Consider the following 24615-nt stretch of genomic DNA (forward strand, 5'->3'; position numbering starts at 1 on the left):
TACTTTAATCATATCTTTTGAGTTTGAATTCATGTTAAGTGATAAGTACTCAGACTAAGCACTTTAATGGGGTCTTTTGAACTCATTTGAGTGTGCTTGAATGCTTAGAACCACCCCATTATTCACATTTGTTTCTAAACCTTAATTATTTTGTTAGTGCTTCAAGAATAAAATTAAGCAATTCAGTGCATAAGGAAGCCCATGGGAGTCAATGATACATTGAATGGATGAGACAGTGTGTTGTATGTGTTTGGAGCTGGTGAAGTTCACACGCAAGTATAATTAATGGGTAAGCCTACGTGTAGTCCTAAGGATGTGCAACACTTTGCTGAGGTGCTATGTTAATTAATTTGCTCAAGCACCTCAACCAACCATGCTTAGTTGAAGCAAAATATGCAGGTTTGCTTATATGAACGCAAGGGAATTGCACTACTAATTTGGGCTTAAATCAGTATGATTTTTTCATGTTAATTCATAGTGTTTTGCTACAAAGAAGAGTATAAATCACTACTTATGACTTAGTTTTTGCTTAAAACCTACTTTGGTATTTAATGAGATTTCAAAAGCGTTTGGATAAGTAACTGGTTGAAAGCTGATGTTGAAAACAAAGATGTGAAGTTCAATAGCCGGTGATGAGGGATGCTGATGTTGGTTCGAGTCAGTAAGTTTTGGTGTCTTATTGAGTCAGTGATGTGGATGACTATACTTGTAGTTGTTATCGATTTAAAGGAAGATGCCTTGTTGATCTGAATGTATAAACCATTTCAATAGATGATGATACCATTTTGGACATGGGTGTTTGTGTGTCAAAATGGGGTTGGGGTGCAATAATGTCACTCTTGAGCTTGGGGATGGGTTATTCATATGATGACTCTTAAGACAAGTTCACAGGTATGATGTCAAATGGCGTAAAGGTTTAATCTACCCTCACTGAAAATTAATTGGTAAGATGAGATGGTCAATGTCTAATTCAAAATTAGTATCAAAGCTAATTAAGGGTTATGAGTTTGAGTCATGGAAGCGTCATGTTGGGAGAGGAATTGTTGGGGTGCTCTTAAGCCTAGGGATGGGTTACCTAAACGATGATTTATCTAAATGATAACTTTTAGAACAAGCTCACAAGGTGTGATGTTGGATGTCATAAAAAGTTTAATTTACTCTCATTGAATACTAATTGGTTAGATGGTCAAGTCCCGATCCATGTTTCCTAAAACATGCTCTAATATATTGATATCCAAGCAAAAGAAAAAAGCCTCTTAATTTTAATAAGACATAGGTGGTTGAATTTCCTCAAAATGACATTCCACAAAGACGCTCAATACTATCAACAAGCAAAATAGAGATTCAACAAAAAAAGAAAAATGCAAGGACAAGAATAGCTATTTAACTCACTCTAAAAAGAGACTAATGAAATTAAAAAAGGAAGAGATATCCCCTAGTCCATATATATATATTCAGCTTACACCATACATATACTCAGCTTACACACTCTAAATTTCCATTCTTATTTAGTTTAGTTAACTACTAAAACCATTTCGTACCTCACTGTAAAAATTTCCTGTGTTTCTCACATTGTCTAAAAGATCAAAACAAAGAATGCTAACCCTAACACAGACCAATGCTCAAGTACTTAGATTACAACATCAATATATTCAAAAACCCCAAACTGAGACTTTGCCATGGAAATGTAAATTAGATATAGAGTATATAATTAAGGGGGAGTGATGGAAATCATCTCATACTGGACACTTGCCTTGCTTCATATCCTCTAGTTTGGAAGTTGTGATGTGTATTTTCGCCAAATAAAAAATACAAAAATGGAGATGAACTTGAGTCAAGTTATTTAAGACTGCATTTAGGAAGATGATATATATCAGATAAAGTGATTCAACCACTTTGATAAGCTTGTAGAAGACATACATTTGGATGAAAACTTGACTGGGATTACACGAGTGTTATTTTTGATGGATCGTGGAGGTGATCAGTTTGGCAGTTCCACCTAAAAAATCCCATTTTTGTAATATATAGGAGCCTTTCAGGTCTGATTTCTTCATGGGGCTAGAAGCTTTCAGGTTTGATCTCTTTGTTTGCTTGGAGGGATTTCCATATGAGGAAGTTACTGATGGGAGGACTGTGTAAACCGCGAGCGGAGCCCTCACCACATGGACACCATCTTTCCAGAGGATAGCACCTGATATGATTGGTTGCATATTTATCTGTGGTCCATACACCCTCACTGTAAAGGATTTCTTCTCTCCAATTGCTGAGAATGAAAGAACAGGAGGCTCCACCTCAATCTCAATAGAATTGGGCATGTAGACGCTAGCATGGTAGGTTGAGTTTGGCGATCCTACATTTGTAACTGTCCTACTGAAAATGCCCATGATATCTAGCCCATCTTCTATGGCCAGTGAGAATGAGGGATAGTTCAGATCCCATGCCCTCCCAGGTTTAGTGCTATTACAAACACTGTCATCACCCGTGATGAGTCTTAATGTGCTGGTGTTGTAACCCTGCTTGCATAGGAAGTTGATGTAATCTGGCTTAGATGTGTTGTAGATTAGGCCAGGATCCACCGCCTTCACCGGGTTGATATGGCCAGAACCGTAAGCAAACTCTTTGTCCTCGTTCTTCCTTGTGTCCATCACATAAGCTGGTTTGAAAAAAAAATTTGTTCACTGAATTAGAGATTGTAACAAGATTGGATTTTGGATGATTTGTTTATACCTGTGGTCATGAGTGCAGATTTAATGGCAGCAGGAGACCAGCTTGGGTGGATGGACTTCACATAAGCTGCTGCTCCACTGGCATGTGGACAAGACATGGATGTGCCGGAGATTATGTTGTATTGGGCGGTCCTGGTATCACGCTCGTATTCTGATGGAGATACAATGGGTGACCAGGCCGCGAGGATATCAACACCAGGTGCAGTCAGATCAGGCTGATCGATCAATTTTGTTCCGATATCTCAATTTGTTAGTCAATTTTAAAAGAAATTAATAGCAGTAGAGAAAGGGTGATAAATTTGAAGCCTAGTATTTTCAGTTTACCTTGAGAATATCAGGAGAAATGGGATTGGGGCCTCTGGATGAAAAGGAGGCAACAATGGGAGCCATTACATCCTTCCTAGTCTCACCAACCAAAATTGTTGCCATTGGGTTCCTGAAAAAGGTTATTATCAGTATGATGGATACAGTCGCATTTTCTGTGATGTGAAAATGAGAATGATAATTGGGAAACAGATTGGGTGATTGTTTACTTGGAAAATCTAGCATACTGCAATACTTTGTCCATATCTTGTCTGCGGAGGAGTGTTGCTGGCAAGGGAAAAGTGAAGGCAAAGTCATTGAAATACCAGGCGGGCATTATGATTCCCACTCCTCCTGCCATGATAACACCAGATCCATCCCAAAGGAACTCGCAGAGAACAATCTTTCCCTTGACTTTGCGTGAATCTAGGTCCCCAGGAAGGCAGTCTGCTGAACTTAAAGGGGTTTCTTGGGCAGAAACATTTGCTGCATCTCCTCCCCAGATTAAAGGATATGTTCCATTGAGCTCCAAGTTATTGATGACAATTCCCTTCATTTTTTCAAGGTAAAAGAAGTAAAAGAATGATATGGGTTGAGGTTAGCCCTAGAGAAACCATAGATAGTAACTAAACTGTCTGAAACAAGGGCTTACCGAGAAGATCTGTCCATTGCCAAGAACCAATTTGGAAACAAATTTCCTATCAATGCTGCTGGCAGCTACAGTCAGCGACCAAGGCGAGTAATTACTGACCCAACCCAACCATGGACCATCGTTTCCTGCAGAAGTTGAGGTTAATATCCCTTGTCCCATTGCATGGAAAGATCCAATTGCTATGACGTCTTCAAAATAAGGTTCAGGGAAGGTGAATCCAAGGGAAACTGATATGATATCGACCCCATCTGCGATGGCATCATCAAACGCAGCGAGTATATCTGCAGCAGCACATCCTCTTACCCAACAAACCTTGTACACAGCAATTCTTGCATTGGGGTATCCACCTCTGGCAAGTCCTTGAGCTAAGCCGTAGAAGCTTGCGCTTGCCACCTCTCGGCCCGCAGCTGTTGAAGCTGTGTGAGTCCCATGTCCCTCTGAGTCCCTTGGAGATTTGATGTCTCCATCATAATACTCATTATAGCTATTGTAGTAGCGAGCTCCAATGATCTTGCTGTGGTATTTCGACAATTCCGTCAGACTTTTATTCACATTGTAAATTCCTTAATTTTGAACTTAACGAGGTAATGAACTACTATAACTGAATTATATTTGCAGTTCAAAATTATTTTTATATATTAACCTGTATCTAGCAGCCCAATAATCACATCTCCTCCTTGGGAATCTCTAACATGGGATTGAGTAAATCCCATGAAGTCCCATGATCTTGTTGTGTGAAGCTCTAGCATGCTGTTTGGAAGAACTGAAACCACTCCGTCCATATCTGTAATCACATTTCAGTTGAAATTGAGTAAAATATAATGAAATAAAACCATAACAGAGCAATATTGTCCTCTCTTTACTGTATATAGTAATCTCACCTGCAAATCTTGTAACCTCTTCATCTGAAAGTTTAGCTGCAAACCCATTAAAACTTCTTCCATAGCTGTAAATTAGCGACTCTTTTGCAGATGCAGTACTACAGGTAAAAAATTTAAACGCTTAGGATGTATACTCATAGTATTGTAGTTATTAATCATAGTAGCTAAATTTTTTAACCTTCCAAGGACACTTGCTAGCATGGAATGATGCATAGATACCATTGAAACAGCTCCATGAGGCTTCTCTCCCATATAAACGATATGGACCTGCATGTTAAACTAAGCTTGCTGAGAAACCCCATTAGTTTGTTAGCTGTGAGCCATGCACTCATCAATATTAGGTATAGGAGATTGATGAAGGCTAAGTGGGTCACTCAATACTCCATGAAATGCCACTCTGAATATATATAGCAAATGGTTCTATTCAAAAAGTGCAATCTCATGGAACCTAAGTTTTGCTATGAAGTAAGCAAAATGGAAGAGATTATACCTTTCTTTCATCGGAATGGCAGTTCAACACAAAAGCTGCGAGCAATGTAAGGTAGAGAAGGGGGAGAAGCTCTTGCTTAGCCATTTTGGGAGTCCAAATTGGAGCCTATAGCTGTTAGGAGAGGTTGGTGACTGATGAACATTATATCTCATGTCATTTATAGGGATTTTTCATTAGTATTGGTTTTACCCCAGCATTTCAGATGTGACATGGCTTGTGATCATCGCCCCATTCCATATGAAACAATACTCGTTACATTCTGAACCTGCGCCTTCACATGCAAATCTCTTCCAACAATTCAAACAGTTATCATCTCTCTTTCTCATATACAACTGCTCTCTTTGATTGTATCCCCTTGTTTGTACTGGCTACACTAGTTGTTTGTTAGTATTTGTGAGCTTTTTTGCATGGCTGTTTCAATGGTGATCGAGTTTTCTATGTCAAACATTACATATATTATTTTCTCTCGTCGTTTTCCTCTCATGTTTATATATCTCTTGTTGTATTTATTTGTTCTTGGATTTGTGGTGTTGCTATTGTTGTTTATTGGAATTTGTTAGTTTTTGGATGGCTGTATCCATGATGACTTTCCCCTGTAAAATTAATTATTCCCATAGACTTTGTTAAATCCGTTTTTAACAAGAGATTAATGTAACAACCAAAACAAAGAATTTGGAATGAGTTTCTCTACAGGATAAAACTAGAACCTGTTATGATTTATATGGTTTGTGCCCCTGCATTCAAGTCATGGTTTCCTCGATCCCAAATACAGAGACCAATTCTTCCATGTAAAAAGGGTGCTTACCTATATATGTTTAGTTCTGTAGTATAGTGCAGTAACTATTACCAGAATCATATGTCAACTCGTATGCACTCTATGGCCAAGTAACTTATTTTTTGTGAAAGAGCATGCTCCCCTTCAATTCTCTGGAGCTACAATTGTTGTTGAATGCCATCATAACAATTTCAGACATTCTAGATGTGGAGAAGCCAAGTACCACCTTCCCATCTTAGATTGGGATTTCTTTGGAATTTTTGTGTTGAAGGGGAAGTTATGAGCATGGTTCCATTTGAGTTGTCTTCATTGATATTAAGTAATTAATACCAACTTGGCATATCTTCAAAGACATTGGTCTTCATTTTGAAAAACTATAAAATTTGATACCACATTTTAAAAAAAAGTAACTCTATGTTTGTCTCTTTGGTTACGAGTTGCTATTGGGTTTTCAATGGTATGAATTCATGTAACAATGGTAGGGCTATACCTCTTAATAATACCCTTATAGTTGAAGTCTTTGAACGTTGGAATATTGAGTCCATATGTGCATTTCCTAGTTGTTTTGGATACATTTATATTCTTATTGCTGGTGACTATGTATGCATATCATCCAAGAATGATAGGGGAAATTGGTCTTTGGTTCTTGCAGCATTAAACTTCCTTTGGTATATACAAACTCTCCAACCAATGGTCAATCTAGTTGGTATATACTCCCATTTTTCATTGATAAACACAATAACCCCATTTGTTTTAGGCATCACTATGGACCTACATTTTTCACATGCATCCCCACTCGTCGGCGAGACTCGCTTTTATATGGTGAAAAATTAGTTTTGGAAAAGTTGGAGTCGCCACTTATTTTATTTTATTTTAAAAGGGAAAATAAAACAAGAAAGAAAACCCTAAAGAGGTGACCTCATAGTTTTTGGAAAAACGTGTCTTTGAAAAATCCAACTCTAGGTCCGAGGATCAGGTTACCTATTGGAAAGGTACCTGTAAAAGGTAGCACCCCTCTAAGCCCTACAAAGGTCTCTACTGACTAAGTTGAGGGAAATAAGACAATTAATTGGTTGATTTTAGATACCTAGGTAGGCTAGGTGATTTTAAAAAATAGCATGCCAAACAATAAAACCAATCACAAATCATAAAGAAGATTTAGGGTGTGTACCTGAACTGCTTCTTAAGTGCTATTACAAGGCATCAATGGTTAGTTTGGAAAATAAGACACACAACATGTATTTTACCCTAATCTCTTAATCAAACTTGGCAAGCTAAACAAACAATCAAAGAGATATGTTGAATAGGTTGAGAATCGCATATGAAGCAATACATAATGATCATGTATAAAGCAATACATAATTTATGGAATTAAAATATGAAGGTAAGAAACATACCTGAATAGCATAGGTAACTTGTAACGTGCTTCCACAAGACATGAGGGGTTAGATAATAAATAATAAAATAAATAAATCCTAGCATGCTTGTTATCTAATTAGCATGACAAAAATTATCAAAGCATACGAAATAATCAATTATCACATATATCTTGTATATAATTCCTAAAAAAATAGATAGATATGATTACAACAAGTAGTAAAGGTGGTAGCAAAGATGAGTTTTGAAAAAATGATTTTATGTGGGGGTTTCATTAATTCCCCAATTGATATATACAAATCTAGCCTAGAATTATCCCATTTATTTGGGACCACAAGCTTGGATTCGTATTTTACTCAAAACCATAGTTTTTATTGAAAATTGAGAAATATGCAAACCGATCAAAACATGGTTGCATGTTATTTATAAAAAAAAATGAGATTTTGATTCTAAGGACTCTAAATGAACTTTTGAAATGCATTTTAATGAGGAACATTTTGAGAAAATGTTTCTTCTTAAAAGGAAAGAAATCATTTACAAACGATAATACTCAAGGATCAAACATAGGCAACCCAAAGGAAAACAAAATCACAAAATAAAATTTTAAACAACCAATCTGACTAAAGTGGTGAGAGTAGGGCCAACCTTCATGGGTTTCTAGTGGCCTTAAAAAAAGATGATTTGACCAACAATCACTTAGGCAACAAACTAATGACTTCCAAATCAAACAAACTAACAAAAATATTAACCAAGACTAACATCTAAAATTCAAGAAGCGCATAAACTAAGATAAAAACCAATTAAGGATTAAAACCAAACTTAACATATGGAGATAATAACATGGGATCAATTAAAGTAAATTAACTAAAATTCTAAAACCACTTCGAAATTAATATTCACACATCAAAAATTAAATAAAAAACTCTAACTTACCTTTTTCAATAATGCATGGGCCGTTTTCCACCATTAAAAATTCTAAGTCTTTTTTTATTATTCATCCACCAATTTTAATATCCATTGCTTCTTCATGCAAATGATTGCCTCCATGAAGCACCCTCCATGATCCACGTACAAAACTCATGGTTGCCACTATCCATAAAACAACTTCAAAATATCTTCACTCACCTTCTCACCTTTGTTCTGAATATCAATTATCACTTTGAAACAAAGTTAAATGACCCGAAATCAATGGTAAGCACAATAGGTTGTTTTGCTCAAATTTGATTTGTGAAAACCAGAGTCAGGGTGAGGATTCAGATGCAAGGATGGAAGAATGACCCAATTGGAAGCAATGCCTCATGATCTTGATGCCCTTTGATGGTTATTCATAACCGATCCTTCGTGATAATGGTGATTCCTTTCGATGAAGACGTTTGATGGTGAAGAGAATCTCTTTCAGAGGCAAATACATCAGCAGTGATGAAAATACAAATGAAAATTTGAACCTTCCTTTCAGATGAATACGCTAGCAATGGTGAAGATGTGCTGAAAACAGAGGTGCTGTATAGGTGCGATGCTCCGGAATATGAACAAAGAAGTAGTCAAGGAAACTTCTGAATCAACATGTGATGCTCCTATGGTTCTCTTGAAGCTCCCTAAATCCTTGAACAGAGGTCTCGAGATTAATCGATGATATGCTGATATTCTCTAAAATAACGCACTATTGACGAATCCTTTGGCAGAACGGATCTATGCTGGTGAAGCTGGTCTCTTGCTCTAACGCTGATTGTGGTAATCAAACGTCAATCTAGTGTTACTGGAAATGAAGTCCACTTTTCTAAGAAAGCGAAGACAGCTTTTCTATCAAGTGATATCTCTCTTCTCTTAACCTTCTTAGTCTCTCTCCAGAACTCTTTCTCGTATGTTCCTATTTTACCACAACTGAAAGATTCCCTTCTAGAGACTTCTTCTCAAAAACACGTGTCATCGAATGCCTGGCAATTAGAGAATACGTGACTACTTCTTTGCATGGCCTAAGGTGGTGTTCACGTGCAAGAGTTTCGGTTTTAAACCAATTAGTTTCGAATCTCGCATTTGATCCTTATCGACATTGGAAAGGTGAGCAGATTGTGGAGGTTTAGGTGGTGGTGGTGTGTGTGGTATGACGGTGGTGCATGTGGGTGTGGGTGAGATGATGAAGGTGATAGAAATATGGGTGCATGTGAAGAAAAGGTGCATGTGAGATCGTGTGGCCGTGTGTGAGTGGCTATAAAAATCTGGCAGTGCGTGAAGATGGAGAGAGGTTGTCGATGGCGTGTTGGTTCCATCAATTCTGGTAGTGTGTCCACTCCAAAAAAATTATGATTATGACCCTTCTAAAAAATTATGATCATTTTCCACTCCGAAAAAAATTGTAATTGTCTTTCTCTCTAAAAATTCTTATCATCATCCACTTTAAAAAAAATATATATATATATTCTGACCATCTTCCCTTGAAAAATTCTAATCATCTTCTATTTGAGAAAAAAAAAATGATCATCTTATCTTTGAGAAAATTCTGATCGACCTCTTGTGGCCTACCTTAGAGCGTGTTGAAGATTGCCTTATAAATGGTGCCACTTTAAGGAGAGTTCCATGTGACTGCTTGTTATGAGAGATGCCGCTTAAACTATGGTGCATGGTTGCCTCTTGCAGCTATGATTGGTGGACTCCAACTTCTCTGATGGTGTGCTGTGATTCTTTCTAATTGATGGTCCCTTTCCTTGGTGTGTGATGCAAATTGTGTGGTCCTGAGGGTGGCTGTGAAGAAACTCATGATCACGTGTAAGAGAAGGCCCCTCTTATAGTGCGTGATTGACTCCCTCAAGAAGTCTCATGGGCGGACTATGCATCCTTCCAAGATGGACTCTTTTCATTTTCAGGCTGTTGCGTGTCGATGCTTCTCCATGGAGAATGGTGTCTATATGAGGACTTATGCAATCCCTTAAGTAGTGGACTGTGCGTAGGTTTTTTCTTTCTAAGTCGCCTTGACTATTGTTCTTAAAGAGAATACATACTTTTTCCCCAAAGCCCAATGGAAAAGTTGTCCTCTAGATTTCTGGTGTCATTGCCCCTCTTTTTTCCTCCAAAACATAGCCTTATTTCTTTTCTCTAAAAATGCTTCATGATCCCTCTTTCCAAAAAATGCTTAACATTTCTTATCCATGGCTTAAGCCTCGAAAATTCCACTAATGACATGATCTCCAAAAAAATTCCCCTCATCCATGAATCCAATCTCCAATAATAGTTTCCCATTTTTCCTTTTTTCTCCCAATATCCATATATTCCTTACCAAAACAAATCCTTAGAACTTCAAACTTCCCAAAAACGCCTTCCAAGGAGAGTCTCACTTTTCTTATCCAATGGTAAGTTTCCTTGCAAAAGCATGAAATTTATTAAATTAAATAATTGAATGAATGAATAAATAAGTAAATAAATTAGAAAACAGTAAAACAATAATAAATAAATAAGTTAATTAAAAAATAAGAAAAATAATATAAAAAGGAAGATAACAAATAAAAATAAACAAGTGATTGATAATAATAAAAATAAAATAAATAAATAAATAAAAATTGAGCCACACAAGCCATGCAACCATGTAAGTCATACAAGTCACACTAAAAATGTCTAATGGTCCTAGTGTGCCTAATTGGGCCTAAGTGACCTAAATGGGCCTAATGAGTCTTAAGGGACCTAGGGGTGTCCAAATAGGTCTAAGGTGGTATTTAATGGGCCAAGTGTGCCTAAGTAACCTAGGTAGGCTTAATGTGTCTTAATGGGCCTAGGTAGTTTAGGACAGTGTCTAAGTGACCTAAAGTGATCAGGACATTGTCTTTGTGACCTAAACATGCCTAAGTGTGCTATCCTAAAAGTGCACCTAAAAGCTATCCTAAAAAGGAAGGAAAAGTCGAAGTCTAAATTAGGGCTGCTAAGAGTCACAATGGGGCTAGATAAATTCCTCAACCAAAGTCTCCAAGGTGACTAAAAAAATGTAAGTAGTATGAATAACAATGGGCCCCCAAGGAACTACTGTGGAGCATTGGAAGTGAACTTAAAGACATGTGCTAAATGAACAAAATGGAGGGTCTACAAATATGCCCCTCTTCAGAAGAGATCACGAGTGTAGAGAATGTGAGTTGAAATACGGATAATGAGTGGAATGAAGTGAACTGTACCGAAGAACTGAAAGGAAAATACCAGAAATTTTGTCCTAACACATGAAATGGTAAGGTCAAAAGATGGGGTTGCAATGACATGGGTGGGATGAATCTATGTGAAGGGATGACAATAAAAGGAGAAAAATGTATGATGAGTAGCATAAAAATGGTAATGGATGAAAAGAATGACTCAAGGTCATGGATGAGATGAATGACTCTAGGTCATGGACAAGATGAATGACTTTAGGTCAAAAATAGGATAAACGAATCTAGGTTAAGAGCACGAGACCCTAAATATAAAGGAGGACTTTAGGTCATAGATGAAATAAAGGACTCTAGGTTAGGAACTCAGGGCTTTAGATGCTATGAATGACTCTAGCTCAAAAGCTTAGGGCTTTAAATGATATGAATGACTCTGGGTCAGAAGCTCTAGGCTTTAAATGTTATGGATGAGTCTAGGTCAAAAATAAAAAGAACGACTCTAGGTCGTGAGCTTAGGGCTCTAAATGCTAAGAATGACTCTGGGTCATAAATAAGAAAAATGACTCTGGGTCGTGAGCTTAGGGCTCTAAATGCTAAGAATGACTCTGGGTCATAAATAAAAAGAACGACTCTGGGTCGTGAGCTTAGAGCTCTAAATGGATAGCTGATCAGAATGCTTTTTGGCTCATTGTGTTGGGTTGAGGCCACTTGCAAGTGGCTAGAATGATGAAAACGAAACATCTCAAGGATGTGAAGAATATGAACAACTTTGGGTCGTGAGCTTAGGGCTTAGAATGCCATGAATGACTCTGGGTCATGATGCAATGAGTAACTCAGGGTTATGATGAATAACTCAAGGCTATGTGAACAGCTCAGGGCTATGAGCTCCGAGCTCTATGACTGATAGGCTAGAAGGAGAGTGCGATAAGCAAACTCCAGGTCAAACCACTTATGGGCGACCAAATGATGAAGGCTCAGATTAGGGCTGGAAAGACTTTAGGTCTTAAGGAAATAATAGCTCAGGGCCTAGAAGGAATGGATAACTTAGGGCTACGAGGCTCAAGGTCTAGAAGAAACGGATAGCTCAAGGCTGTGAGGCTTAGGGCCTAAGAAGAGAGGGATAACTAAGGGCTAGGAAACTTAGGACCTAAAAGGAACAGATAAAGAAGACCAACTTGAAAGTGGATAAGAAGTAAATGGGCTCAAAACCATATACTCAAAATGCCAAGGGTCGGACTACTGAACTTAAGAAGGGAAATATGCCCTAGTATCCAGGGTGTTCGCATTGTTGAAACAACTAGTAAATCAATCACCCGCTGAAATCAATGGGTCAGAATCCAATGCATCATGAAAAACCTCTGAAAAATCTGAATTAAATTTTTTTTCTATATCTCAAAAACTACTTTGTTGATACATCGCGACTCATCTAAAAGCAAATCTCGAAGTGCACAAAAATACTGCTCGTCTGGATAACCCAATCTGCAAGGTAACAATGACGAAAACAACCTATCTCATGAGCATCTGGCTAAAGGATCCATCAACACTCCTTGAGTGAAACTTGATGTGATCCATCTCTATCTCAAAAAAACCATGTATGAAGGTCCTGATATAGTCAATCGTTAGAAGTCATAGATTAGTGCATAATCTAAAACCAAGCTAGCATTGTCTCAATCTCAAGGATACTCAAAGAAAATGGGGAAATATGCCCTAGTATAAGATTTGATGTCAAAGTCACGAGGTAAATAACCAACACCTATTATCCATCCTCGTATTACTGCACAAACAAAATCTCATCAAGGAGAGGAGAGTATGCTCCAATATAATATCTAATGTCGAAGTCATGATGTAGACCCTCTATTTTGTCTTCCTCGCACATGTCGTTTATAGCAATTCCCTGGTGGCCTGTTAATACTCGTGTAGCCTATATTTTCTAAGCCACCTTGGAGACTATGGTTGAAGGATGATTTGACCTCTTATTGTGACCTTTGGCAGCTCTAATTTAGACTTAGGCACTTTAGGCCCACTAAGGCACCACACTTGGCCCATTAGGCATCACCCTAGGTCCATTTAGATACTTGGCCTATTAGGCATCACTTTAAGTCCATTTAGACACTTTAGGCCCACTTAGATCACTTTAGGCCCATTTAGGTGCCCTAGGCCCATTTAGTTATACTTGGCCCATTAGGCATCACTTTAGGTTCACTTAGTGCACCTTAGGCCCATTAGACACACTTGGCCCATTAAGTACCGCCTTAGGCCCACTTAAACACTTTTCAAGGTTTAGTTTCACTTAGATTTGTTTTCTTGTTTTATTTATTTATTTATTTTATTGATTGCTTTTAAGATTAAGTGAGTTTTTGATATATTTATACTATTTCATCATTATTATTATTTGTATTTTTGTTTATTTATTTTATTTTATAATTGCATGAAATGAGTTCTTATTATTATTATTATTATTATTATTATCATTATTTACTTAATTGTTTTGTTAATTTAATTTGTTTGTTTATTTTATAATTTTCTAAAACACCTTGGGATTCATTCATTAAGTCTAATTTTCTTTATATTTTTGTAGAGAAATTCACCAAAGGAATCATCACTGGAGAGAAAAGGGAAGGTTGAAAACATGTATTGGCAAAGATATGCATGTGTTGAAGGATAGATCCAAGGTGGTTGGAAGAGGAGAGAACGTATGGAAGGAAATGAACTGAGAAAGAAAGCAAGTATGCACCCATGCATGTGCTGATTGTGCTTTTGATGGAAGGAAATGAATGAAGAAAGAAAATTACCAAAGCTATTTTGGCATGGAAAAAGGAAAGGTTCAATGGGTATTTGGACGGAATGAAGACTAGGTTCAGAATGGAGGGTTCGAATCATGTTGGACTGATGCGGAAGATTACAGGTTTTCTCTAGACCGGTGAGGGATTTTTTCCATATTTGGTAGAGTCAACGGGACCATTGAGGAGGAAAGGATTCTCTGGAGGGAAGGGCAGCTGCACCAGGAAAGAGGGAGAATATTTTTGCATTCAAGAAGAGAGGAAAAAGATCAGAGAGGAGGGAGGATGGAAAAGAAAAAGAGAACGAGAGAGGCTGTGATTTTTAGAGAGAAGAGGAGTGATCAGTCGGTGTTTTTGAAGGGTGAGGCTGTGATTTTCAGAGAGAGGAGAAGAGAGGGCTGCTGTTTTCAAAGAGAATCAGACTGTGTTTAGGAGTGATTCGGGGCTGCTGTTTTCAAAGAGGATCAGTCCGTGTTTCAGCACAGAGGAGGGCCGCACCAGAAAAGTTTTGGAAAACATTACTGCATCAGAGAAGCCGTACCATTGAGAGGAAGAAGGATCTTCATCTGACTGCATCGTTCTTCATACAAGGTTAATATTATTCGACTTTGTTTTATTGGGTTCAAAATACAAATGAATGCAAATATATGTTTCGTTATGTTGTGAATGTTGTCCTTGGTATGTTTTGCTTTATTTTTATTTTTAATCAATGGAATGAGATCATGGTCTACCATGCTGGGATTTATAAGATCGGTTATGAGGAAATGGGAGCGGGCGTGAGATGCTGTGCGTGGCTGCATATAGGCCACAGGCGTTGCAAGTCTCTTTGGGCTGGCGGAAACCTGTATAAAACTTGGTCAGTGACGGTGCCAAGGAGGTTGAAGCGTCGAACACCAGGCTGATCACACGCGCCTCGGAAAGGTGAGCATAAGGCATGTTCGAAGCATTTCGTGGCAGCCATGGAAGATCTAGGAGAAGCATCGAAGGATTTGAAGGTCAGAAATTCTAGTGGTATGGTGGAGTCTAAGCTTGATGGGCTGACCGAAGCTCGGGATTGTCGAAACGAAGCTATATAGGATGGTGGCCATGGCGGCTGAACACTTCCCCAGAGAAAGAAGGAGGACTGTGGATGCGTGGGTCTCCCGCCGATGGCTGGCGGCTGTATGGTGGTTCAACAAAAGGAAAGAAAGAAGAAAAAGAAAAAAAAGAAAAAAAAATTGCTTTAAAATATTTTGATTTTCTGTTTTGAAAAAAAAAAAGGAATCCTAATATTTTCTCACTCAAAATCTCGGTTCCACCTCTTTACAATCTTATCTATTTCTAAATATCATACATATTTTACTACAGAAGAATTTAAAAATAAAATTGTAGAAGATATTTTTCATATTTATAAAATATTTTTTTTAAAAATGGTGCAATAGTTTTTTTTTATTATGAGGATTTATTATTATTATTATAAATAAAATTTATTATTATTATTTTGTTGTCTTCCTCCCTATGAATTTTTTTTCTTTGTAAACAAAATAGAATTGTCTTTTCTTTTTGCATGAAATTAAAGCTTTTTTTTTTTTATTTAAGTAAATTAAAACTTCCATTTATAAAATTCATTAATACTATGGAATCAATTATTTTTTTTAATACTCATGAAATTTGATTTTATAAAAGTAATAACATTTATTTCCTTGTAAATAAACTTTTAAAAGTATTTTCCTTGAAAGAGATTAAAGCATTTTTATTCTTATCATTTAAATTAATCAAAATTTCCTTTTATAAATAAAATTCATTAAAACTATCAAGAATCAACTGTTCTTTTTTTTTTTTTTTTTATCAACACTCATGAAATCTTTCGGTCCCTCAGTATATTTATGAATTCTTTTCTATATTGATCCATGATGTTTTGTTTATTCCCCGAATCCTTAGTAGTTAAAAACCAATGTTAATTTATATTTGGTTCTAAGAGATGAGTTGCTGTCTTTTGATGATCTATGCCATTATATGTTGTCCTTTAGATTATTAGATGTTGTTTTGGTAATCCCTTTATTATTTCTTTGAAACTAAGTTGATAATTGTGAATATCTCGTATTATTAGTTTCATTTTAAAACTCATTTCAAAACGCTTGATTAATTTATCTTAAGTTTAGACGCATTTGAAAGTCAAATTTTTTTAAGATATCAACATGTAATTTTTGGCGTCAAATTGAAAGTTGGATTTGTTAAAATGTTAGTTTACTTGATCTAAGTATCTTTGGTCAGTTGCTATAATAATCTTATCTTTACTTTGATTTTCGGAGGCTATCGGAAGATAGTGAAGATTGGCCTCCATTCCCACCACTTCAATTTTATCGGTTGTCAAGAATTCTACTTTGTGATTTTGTTCTTTTTTTCTTTTGCTTGATATTTGATTCATACATTTTATTGTTTTCAAATTAACTTCTTTTATCTTTAAAACATAACAATATTCTCAAAAATCTCGTTTCCTTAAAAAAAAAAAAAAAAAAAAAAAATCATTTCAAAAATTCATTTAGAGTTCTCAGAATCAAAATCTCATTCCCTTTAAAAATTCATTTCAAAGATCCTTTAGGATTCTTAAAATCAAAACCCCATTTTCTTAAATAATACGCAACCATTTTTTTTGATCGGTTTGCATCTTTCTCGGTTTTTAACGAAAATTTTGGTTTGAAATTAGACACGAATCAAAGCTTGTGGTCCCACATAAATGGGATAATTTTGAGCTAAAATCGCGTATATCAATTGGGGAATTGGTGAAACCCCTACATAGAAAAATCTTTTCAAAAATTATTTTTGTTGCCACTTTTGTCACTTGTTGAAATTATGTCTATCTTTTTTTAGGAATTGTATACAAGACGAGTGTGATAATTAGTGTTTTCATATACTTTGATAATTTCTGCTCTGCTAATTAGATAACGAGCATGCTAGGATTCCTATATTTTATTATTTATTTATCTAACCCCTTACAACTTGAGGAAGCACGTTACAAATTATCTATGCTATCTAGGTATGTCCTCTATCACCTACTTTCTGAATTCTGTGAATATGCTTGTCATTGTGAAATAATGCTTATGTCTAATAATGCTTGAGTGTTCTGATATACATGTTTCATTGTTTGATTATTTCTAATAAAATACATGTTGGATGATATATTGTTTAAATTAACCATTGATGTTTTATGATAGCGCTTGAGAAGCGGTCCAGGTACGCATCCTAACCTTCCTTTATTATGATTTGATCTTGTTTGACATGCTATTTTTTGGAACCATCTAGCCTACTTAGGTATCCATAATTAACCGGTTAATTGCCACATTCCCCTTAACTTAGTTAGTAGAGACCTTTATAGGGCTTAGAGGGGTGCTACCTTTTAAAGGTACCTTCCCAATAGGTAACCCGATCCCCGGACTTAGACTCGGGTTTTTCAAAGACATGCTTTTTCCAAAAATTATGGAGTCACATTTTAGGGTTTTTCTTTCTTGTTTTGTTTTCCCTTTAAAATAAAAATAAAATAAGTGGCGACTCCGACTTTTCCAAAAATTATTTTTCACGAATAAAAAGCGAGTCTCGCCGATCGAGTGGGGGCGCACGTGAAAAATGCGGGTCCACACATGACGTAAACAACCAACACTAATCATATATCCTCATACCACTACCCAAAAATAGTCTCATCGAGGAAAAGAGAATAGGCCTTAGTATGGATATCTAATGTACAATAAAGAATTTGTCAAAATCCATCAAACATCTTTATGACCATGAATAGTGGTAGCCATACCACCCAACAATAAGAAGGAACCTCAGAGAAAATGGAGAAATATGCCCTAGTGTGGATATCTAATGCACAACAAAAGGATGAATCCAACATCACTAATCAACTATCTTCGACTCAACAATAATCCGCTAAGAAGTTAGAATGAAGTATCAGCCAATGCCTCAAGGGAGACACTCCAAATCTAATAACAAATGAATAACCAAAATAATGAGGGATGTGATAATCTCAAGAGTAGAAGCATGTCTCTGATGAATCCTTAACTAAATTTGATATGAATCCAGTAACCTAAAAAAATGGGGAAATATGCCCTAGTATACAGGATCTATACACTGTACTGAAAATTGTCTCCAACTTAGTAATAATCCACTAGTTTATCTTAGAAATACTCCACAAACAGAACCTAGAATCATGAAAACCGTCAATAAGCTCAATAATGTTGCACTAGAACTGATATCATCTCAACATACTCCACTAGAGATCTCTGATTGGTGAAAATGCCCAGGCTTAAAGAAAGTGCTCCACTAGGGGCTCATCTCAACCAAATGAAAGAGGAATATGTCCTAGCATAGCAATTGATGCAAAGTCATAAGGTACCTCTAATGACACTAGCCCATCATCTCTGTATCCAAGGATGAGACAATTAACAACTCAAACAGTACATATGCAATGACCCATCATGCTAGCTCAAAAGCGAACCTTGCTAGGAATAAAAAAATCATCATGTTGATCTACTCTATTAAGAATATGGACGAAAACATGTCTCACTAGAGTAAAACAATCGAGAATAGTGAGGGTATCAAAAAGTATGAGCGTGACACAACGGCTTGAGGGAAACTCCACTAGAGGCATCGCGACAAAGGTATACTACCAAATAATCATCTATCATCATAAACCATGAAAAAATGGTAATCTCAATAGAGGAATGTACCCCAGTATGATAGCTGATGCACAGTAAAAGGGGAAGCCAAATGACATCAAATATCATCCATAAAATGAAGTAATCGTTTACACCTATCACTAAATCACCTCCAAACATCAAAGAAGCATCTCCTAGAAGAAGAAATAGGATGACGTCTATATATCAACCAAATCCCAAACACCAACCTAAGTAGAGGTTGTCAAATATAGCATCTGGTCTCATGGCCTCAAGGTGGGCTTAAGACATGGGACGTAATGTAGGCTAGGGTGATAGGGTGAAAGAAATGAAGGGAAACTAGGCTCAAATACGTACCCAATGATCAAACCCATACCTTCATGTACAAGATGTAATGCATAGAAAAAATCTCATGAGCCATGGACCTTAAGGCAACCAAAGGAAATGTCGATGGCGAAACAAGAGAAATGATAAGTGGTCAAACCGCCAATGAAACATGTGAATGATGTGAAGAATCAATCGAATTAGAAATGTGTATCAATATGTAGGAAATGAATAAAATGTGGAATGAAGATTTGGAAAGAGGTGATGAGATATGAAAGAAGATAATGAGAAAGTGGAATGAATGATGATCAACCCATATTAAGACAATAAAGGAAAGTCATATCACTAATAATGGAATGGTAGATGAGACAATGATCCGGAAACCCTAGTAATAAGGTTACTCATCTCTCATACCTAATACATATCAACCATGATCCAAGAAGCATAGGATCTCATGGAACTCTCACATGAACCCTTGACACTCCAAATGCATAACAAGAGTGGCTCAAGGAGTGAAAACTCATATAAAAATCTCACAAGATTCCTCGATGACAAATATACCCAATAAATAGACCTCGAAGGGTGACATAAGTACTCAATGAAGTAAGATACCATACACAAACATACCATTGCGTTGTTTTTTTTTTCTTTTTTTTTTTGTTTTTTTTTTAATGTGCATGTTCTGATCATCAATAAATTGAACTCCAATGGGAAAGATATAAGGAATGAACAAACTTTATCAAATCACTGATGAATACATGAACCCCATCCCATGAGACAATCTCTCAAACTAAAATCTTTGAATCAATGCCAAATGATGGGATGAATGGAGTGATATGACTATCCCTTTTTTTACCAAGATGTGAAGAATCATCAACCCAAGAAAGAGAAGATATAAGGTGAAGAAAAAAATGATAAATCAAGAAAGAGAATGAAAATGTGATGATAGTAAAATAGAACCAACGGGGTGATAAGGAGATGGTAACAAGAATGGGAAGATAGGCTTATAAGTCTAAAGCTCATGAGACTTTCCTAGCAAAGCGTGCATATACATCAAAGGGCCCCAACCCAAGTGTAGAAATGGTAATCAAGGCTATAGGAAAGAAAAGGTTGTACCATACCACGTTGTGGACCCGCATTTTTCACGTGCGCCCCCACTCGATCGACGAGACTCGCTTTTTATTTGTGAAAAATTAATTTTTGGAAAAAAGTTGGAGCCGCCACTTATTTTATTTTTATTTTAAAGGCAAAATAAAACAAGAAATAAAACCCTAAAAAATGACTCCATAATTTTTGGAAAAACGTGTCTTTGAAAAAAACTCGAGTCTAAGTCCGGGGATCAGGTTACTTATTGGGAAGGTACCTTTAAAAAGTAGCACCCCTCTAAGCCCTACAAAGGTCTCTACTGACAAAGTTAAGGGAAGTGTGGCAATTAATCAGCTAATTATAGATACCTAAATAGGCTAGGTGATTTTGAAGAGTGGCATGCCAAACACAATCAAATTGCAATAAAGGAGAGTTAGGGTGCGTACCTGAACCGCTCTTCAAGCGCTATCATAAAACATAAAAGTTAGTGTAGAAATGTAGCACACAACATTTGTTTTATTCAAGCAAATCAGGCATATATCAAGACATCCAAGAATCATGTCAAATATGGATATGGTCATCAATGGCATACAAGTCCATAGAGTTCTAAAAAATAGATGAGAAGATAGCGTACCTGGATAGCAAGCTAGTACTCCTCTATGGGAATCAAGAGCATCTCAACAATAAATACGAAACAAATTCATGTATATCATCAAGAAGAATAAAAAATCAACATATCAAGCAAACAATATTGAAGAAGGTATCATGAATGTCGGGCCCCCACCAAAGCCCTAAATAATTTCGCATGAGTTGATTCCATTAATTTCATGACTTGGAATTATGGAGTTTGTTCATGCTTGAGAAAATTGAGAAAAATCAAGAAAATCGGTTGAAAATCAAATAAAATAGTGAAAATGCATGCCGGAAGGAAAATGGCAGCAATAGTATGTTAGAATATGGATTTTATACCTAGAAAGGATTTAAGATGAATTTTTCAAAGCCAGGAATGTTTAGTTGAACAATGGTTCAAAAATTCAATTTAAAACAATAAGTTCCCAATCAAAGAAGCAAATAGAGGAGAAGGTGTGTATAGCAAGGTTGCCATGAAGTGAAACCGGGAAATTCTGGATAGAAGGGACCAATTCACTACAAGAGTGTTCAACTGTCAAATGCTTCAACTTAAAAGACATCTTGATTTATAAACTCAATTGGATTCTCCTCAACAAAAGTCAAATACTGAATTGAAGGTTTAGAATTTCCAATTTTCTGCATTGTTGTATTTCCTGCATTTTGTGTTATTTCCCACCACCGAGACTTGGTTCAGCAGTATTGTCGGAGTTTGCTTTTTGATTGTGGGCGGAAATGGATCCGGCGAATCACGAGTATCTAACGAGCCAAGCTATCCGAGTGGAGTGTGAATCATTGGCCACAGATGCTATCCGGATAAGCGTTATCGAAGGATCCGGACATGTCTGCCCGGGGAAGTTGAATCGTCCTCCTCTCCCATCTGGCGACAAGTGCCGGATGTGAAATATCCGGAGAAGGTGGAACGTCGGCCGGATAGAATTACGGTTGTGAAATATCCGGAGAAAGTGGGATGTCGGTCGGATAGAATTGCGGCTGTGAGATATCCGGAGAAAGTGGGATGTCGGCCGGATAGAATTGCGGCTGTGAAATATCCAGAGAAAGTGGGATGTTGGCCGGATAGAATTGCGACTGTGATACATCCGGATAAGGTAGAACGTTGGCCAGGCAGAATTCCGGATGTGAGACATCCGAGTGGAATTAGTGAGAATTTCCGTCCGGGTGGAATGAGTGATGCCACAAACTAAAAACCCTCAAGAACTATGGTAACCTCTGCATCTATTTAACCCCAAGAAAACCCGTTTTACACAGCCTTTATCAAGTTCCCACCTTTCTCGAAATGCTCATGGTCTTCATATCCGAGAATACCAAGGTAAAGAAAGGGAAGAAACATAGATACAGAAACACACAAAAAAACCAAGAAAGAAAAGAAAATAAAACAGGGGAAAAGAAAACAGTCGGTGGGTATTTTGAAGCCAGATTGGGACATAAATGGGGGCAAAACCCATAGCATCAAATTCAAAGGTAAACCTATATTCAGATTGCTTTCAGATGGAATCAAAGACATTAAAAGGAATATTAAAATAACATAAACATGCAAGCAAACCAGTCTCAACTAATCAAATTGTGGCCCTTGCATCCACACCAAACGACAAGAATGAATCTTCAGAAAACTAAGAAGTCAGGAAAGATTGAAACTAAATGGTGATATAGCAAAAATCTGGAAACATACCTGCACGTTCTCCTCTCCAATTGCTTGGTTCCAGGTTGTTGCACCTTTTCCCGACTGAGAAATCTGCTCCCCAAACCTTTTTCCGTCTACCAATCTTCTCCCTCTCTATACATGTTCCAAGTCCCTCTCTTCTATGCCTCTCTTCCAGACGATCCTCTCATGCGCGCCCCCCTCTATGCGTGTTGATTACTACTCAAAAAGTGCTATTTGATAGCTTGTAATTAACTATTTTAAACACTTTTGAGTAGTAGTTATTACCTTTTAACTCAATTGGCATGTTAAGGACCCTTGCAATCAATTCTAATCAAATTGTGTTAAGTTTTGGTGTTTTGATAGCTTTTTGATCACCAAAGCAATCCAAGATTGAGGAGAGTTCTTTGGAATCCATGGCAAAGCAATGGAAAGCTCAGAAACATGAAGAACCAAAGCTTTAAAGTCCTTTGCCATAAGCAAATCCGGAATGCAAGGAGGGGAAGTAAAGAGAATATCTGCCATGAAACATTTTTTATGACAATCATTTCAGCACTTTTGGAGCACTTCCTGAAGTCCAATTTATACATGCTATATGTTGTTTCGAAGATCAGGAAGTCAACAATCCAATGCTTCAAACGGTGCACGAATCGGAGTTGAAATGAAGAAGTTAGAGCCATTGGAAGCAGATCACTCCAAGCTGAAGGCCAATTTCGCAGGGCTGCGAAATCAGCCTTTGGTTGCGAAATTTCGCAGCCATTTTGTGCGCTTGCGAAATTCTCCTGAAGCTTCCCGATAGTTGCGACCGACATTGTGATATATTTTTCTTTAGATTTTTTGATGTCTAAATCCCCATTTTCTCCTTGTAACCCACCAATTATAGGATTCCTTAGTTATTAAGCTTGGAAAAGGGGTGAATAACCTCAGATATTTTGTTTTGTAATTTTCTTTATATATAGCTCTCGGGAGCTTGTTGAAAAAAAAAATCAGATATGTAATATAGATCAATATATAGAATATACAGAGCCTTGCTCTGGTTTTTCTCTCTTCTCCTGTTCTTCCCCATTTCTATTTTCTTAGTAGCCAAACAACCTCTGAGGGCTTTTCCTCAGAGGATGATTGGCTAAAAATTTTAGTTTCTCAAAGTATGGATGTTATGTGATGACTTGGATGCAATCCCATGGAAATTTCTCGCACCTGGAAGGTAAGGTAGTCGTTTTTCATTAATGGTTCATTAATGCAAAGTTTGGTTTTTATTTCCTTTAGACAACTTCCAACGGCCAATACTTGATAAGCTTTTAGATTTTTATCCATTAGTTATCTCCTACGAGCTATTGGAAGGTGAGGTTTTCAATTCCAAGTTTTGCATTAATCCGTTAGAACCAATTTCAATGGCCATTGAAAGGTGAGTTTATCACCTGGAATGACTTTGAGTTGCCAATATTTGGTAAGCTTTTGGCTTTAGACCATTAGTTATCTCTTACGAGCCATTCAAAGGAAGTCTATGGTGAATAACCATTGATGAAATTCACTACCATCTGTTTTGTCATTTTAAAGGATTAAAACTTGATTTGCTAAATCCATACCGGTTCGGGAAGCAAGCATCACCATAGTTGCAACCCCAACGCGAGGAGCCTATCCTGAGATTCCCAATTTGCATAAGAGCCAGAGCATAGCTATCCTATCTTTGAGAAACTTGTTTTTACACCCTTTCATTTTAGTCTTTAATGTTAGCTTAGATTAGTTTAAATCTTTCTAAAACATTTACATCTTCTTTTAAAGCTAACATCCATAAGAAAATCACCTATTTTCCTAATTTGAATATCATTTGTGAAGTGAAAACCCATCCCAGTGAACGATCCTAGAACCACTATGCTATAGTAGCTTGGCTACTTTAGTAATAGTATTTAAGGTATAAATTTTGTTGATACGCCTTTAAAGCTAAGCTACCATGAGTCGCATCACGTGTCCTCCTTGAATTCTCCCTAAAAAAAATCCTTATATTCATATCAGCCTCTCAAACTCAATCTGCTCAAGAGAATCCACTTTCCTTTCTTCTATTTTCCTTCATTTTTTTAAAAATCAGAATGCTCCTCTCTTCTCATGCAGGATCTTCTCTTTCCATATGTATGCAGCCACATTAATTCCTTTTTCCTCGCAAAAT

General features: G+C 36.8%; 1 protein-coding gene across 1 annotated transcript; it reads right to left on the reverse strand.

Moving 5' to 3' along the window:
* Window positions 1-1910: 1910 nt before the first annotated feature.
* Window positions 1911-7580, reverse strand: LOC100243906 (cucumisin). Its single transcript, XM_059733848.1, has 8 exons — window positions 4741-7580; window positions 4563-4660; window positions 4325-4465; window positions 3682-4244; window positions 3260-3579; window positions 3051-3162; window positions 2728-2941; window positions 1911-2653 (listed from the first exon to the last, which is right to left on the reverse strand). Exons 1-8 carry the CDS (start codon window positions 4833-4835, stop codon window positions 1956-1958), a joined length of 2241 nt encoding a protein of 746 aa, XP_059589831.1. The 5' UTR covers window positions 4836-7580; the 3' UTR covers window positions 1911-1955.
* Window positions 7581-24615: the final 17035 nt, after the last annotated feature.

This window comes from Vitis vinifera, chromosome 16 (genome assembly GCF_030704535.1).
Source record: "Vitis vinifera cultivar Pinot Noir 40024 chromosome 16, ASM3070453v1".
Lineage (NCBI taxonomy): Eukaryota > Viridiplantae > Streptophyta > Magnoliopsida > Vitales > Vitaceae > Vitis > Vitis vinifera.

Bases quoted from the DNA above. Each gene is read 5' to 3' on its own strand.
- LOC100243906 (XM_059733848.1), bottom strand. From the start codon at position 4,835: ATGCAGGTCCATATCGTTTATATGGGAGAGAAGCCTCATGGAGCTGTT. The intron at 4,661-4,740 runs GTTAAAAAATTT...TTTTACCTGTAG, and splicing joins CTAGCAAGTGTCCTTGGAAG to TACTGCATCTGCAAAAGAGT. The intron at 4,245-4,324 runs GTTAATATATAA...TTCAAAATTAAG, and splicing joins TATTGGGCTGCTAGATACAG to GAATTTACAATGTGAATAAA.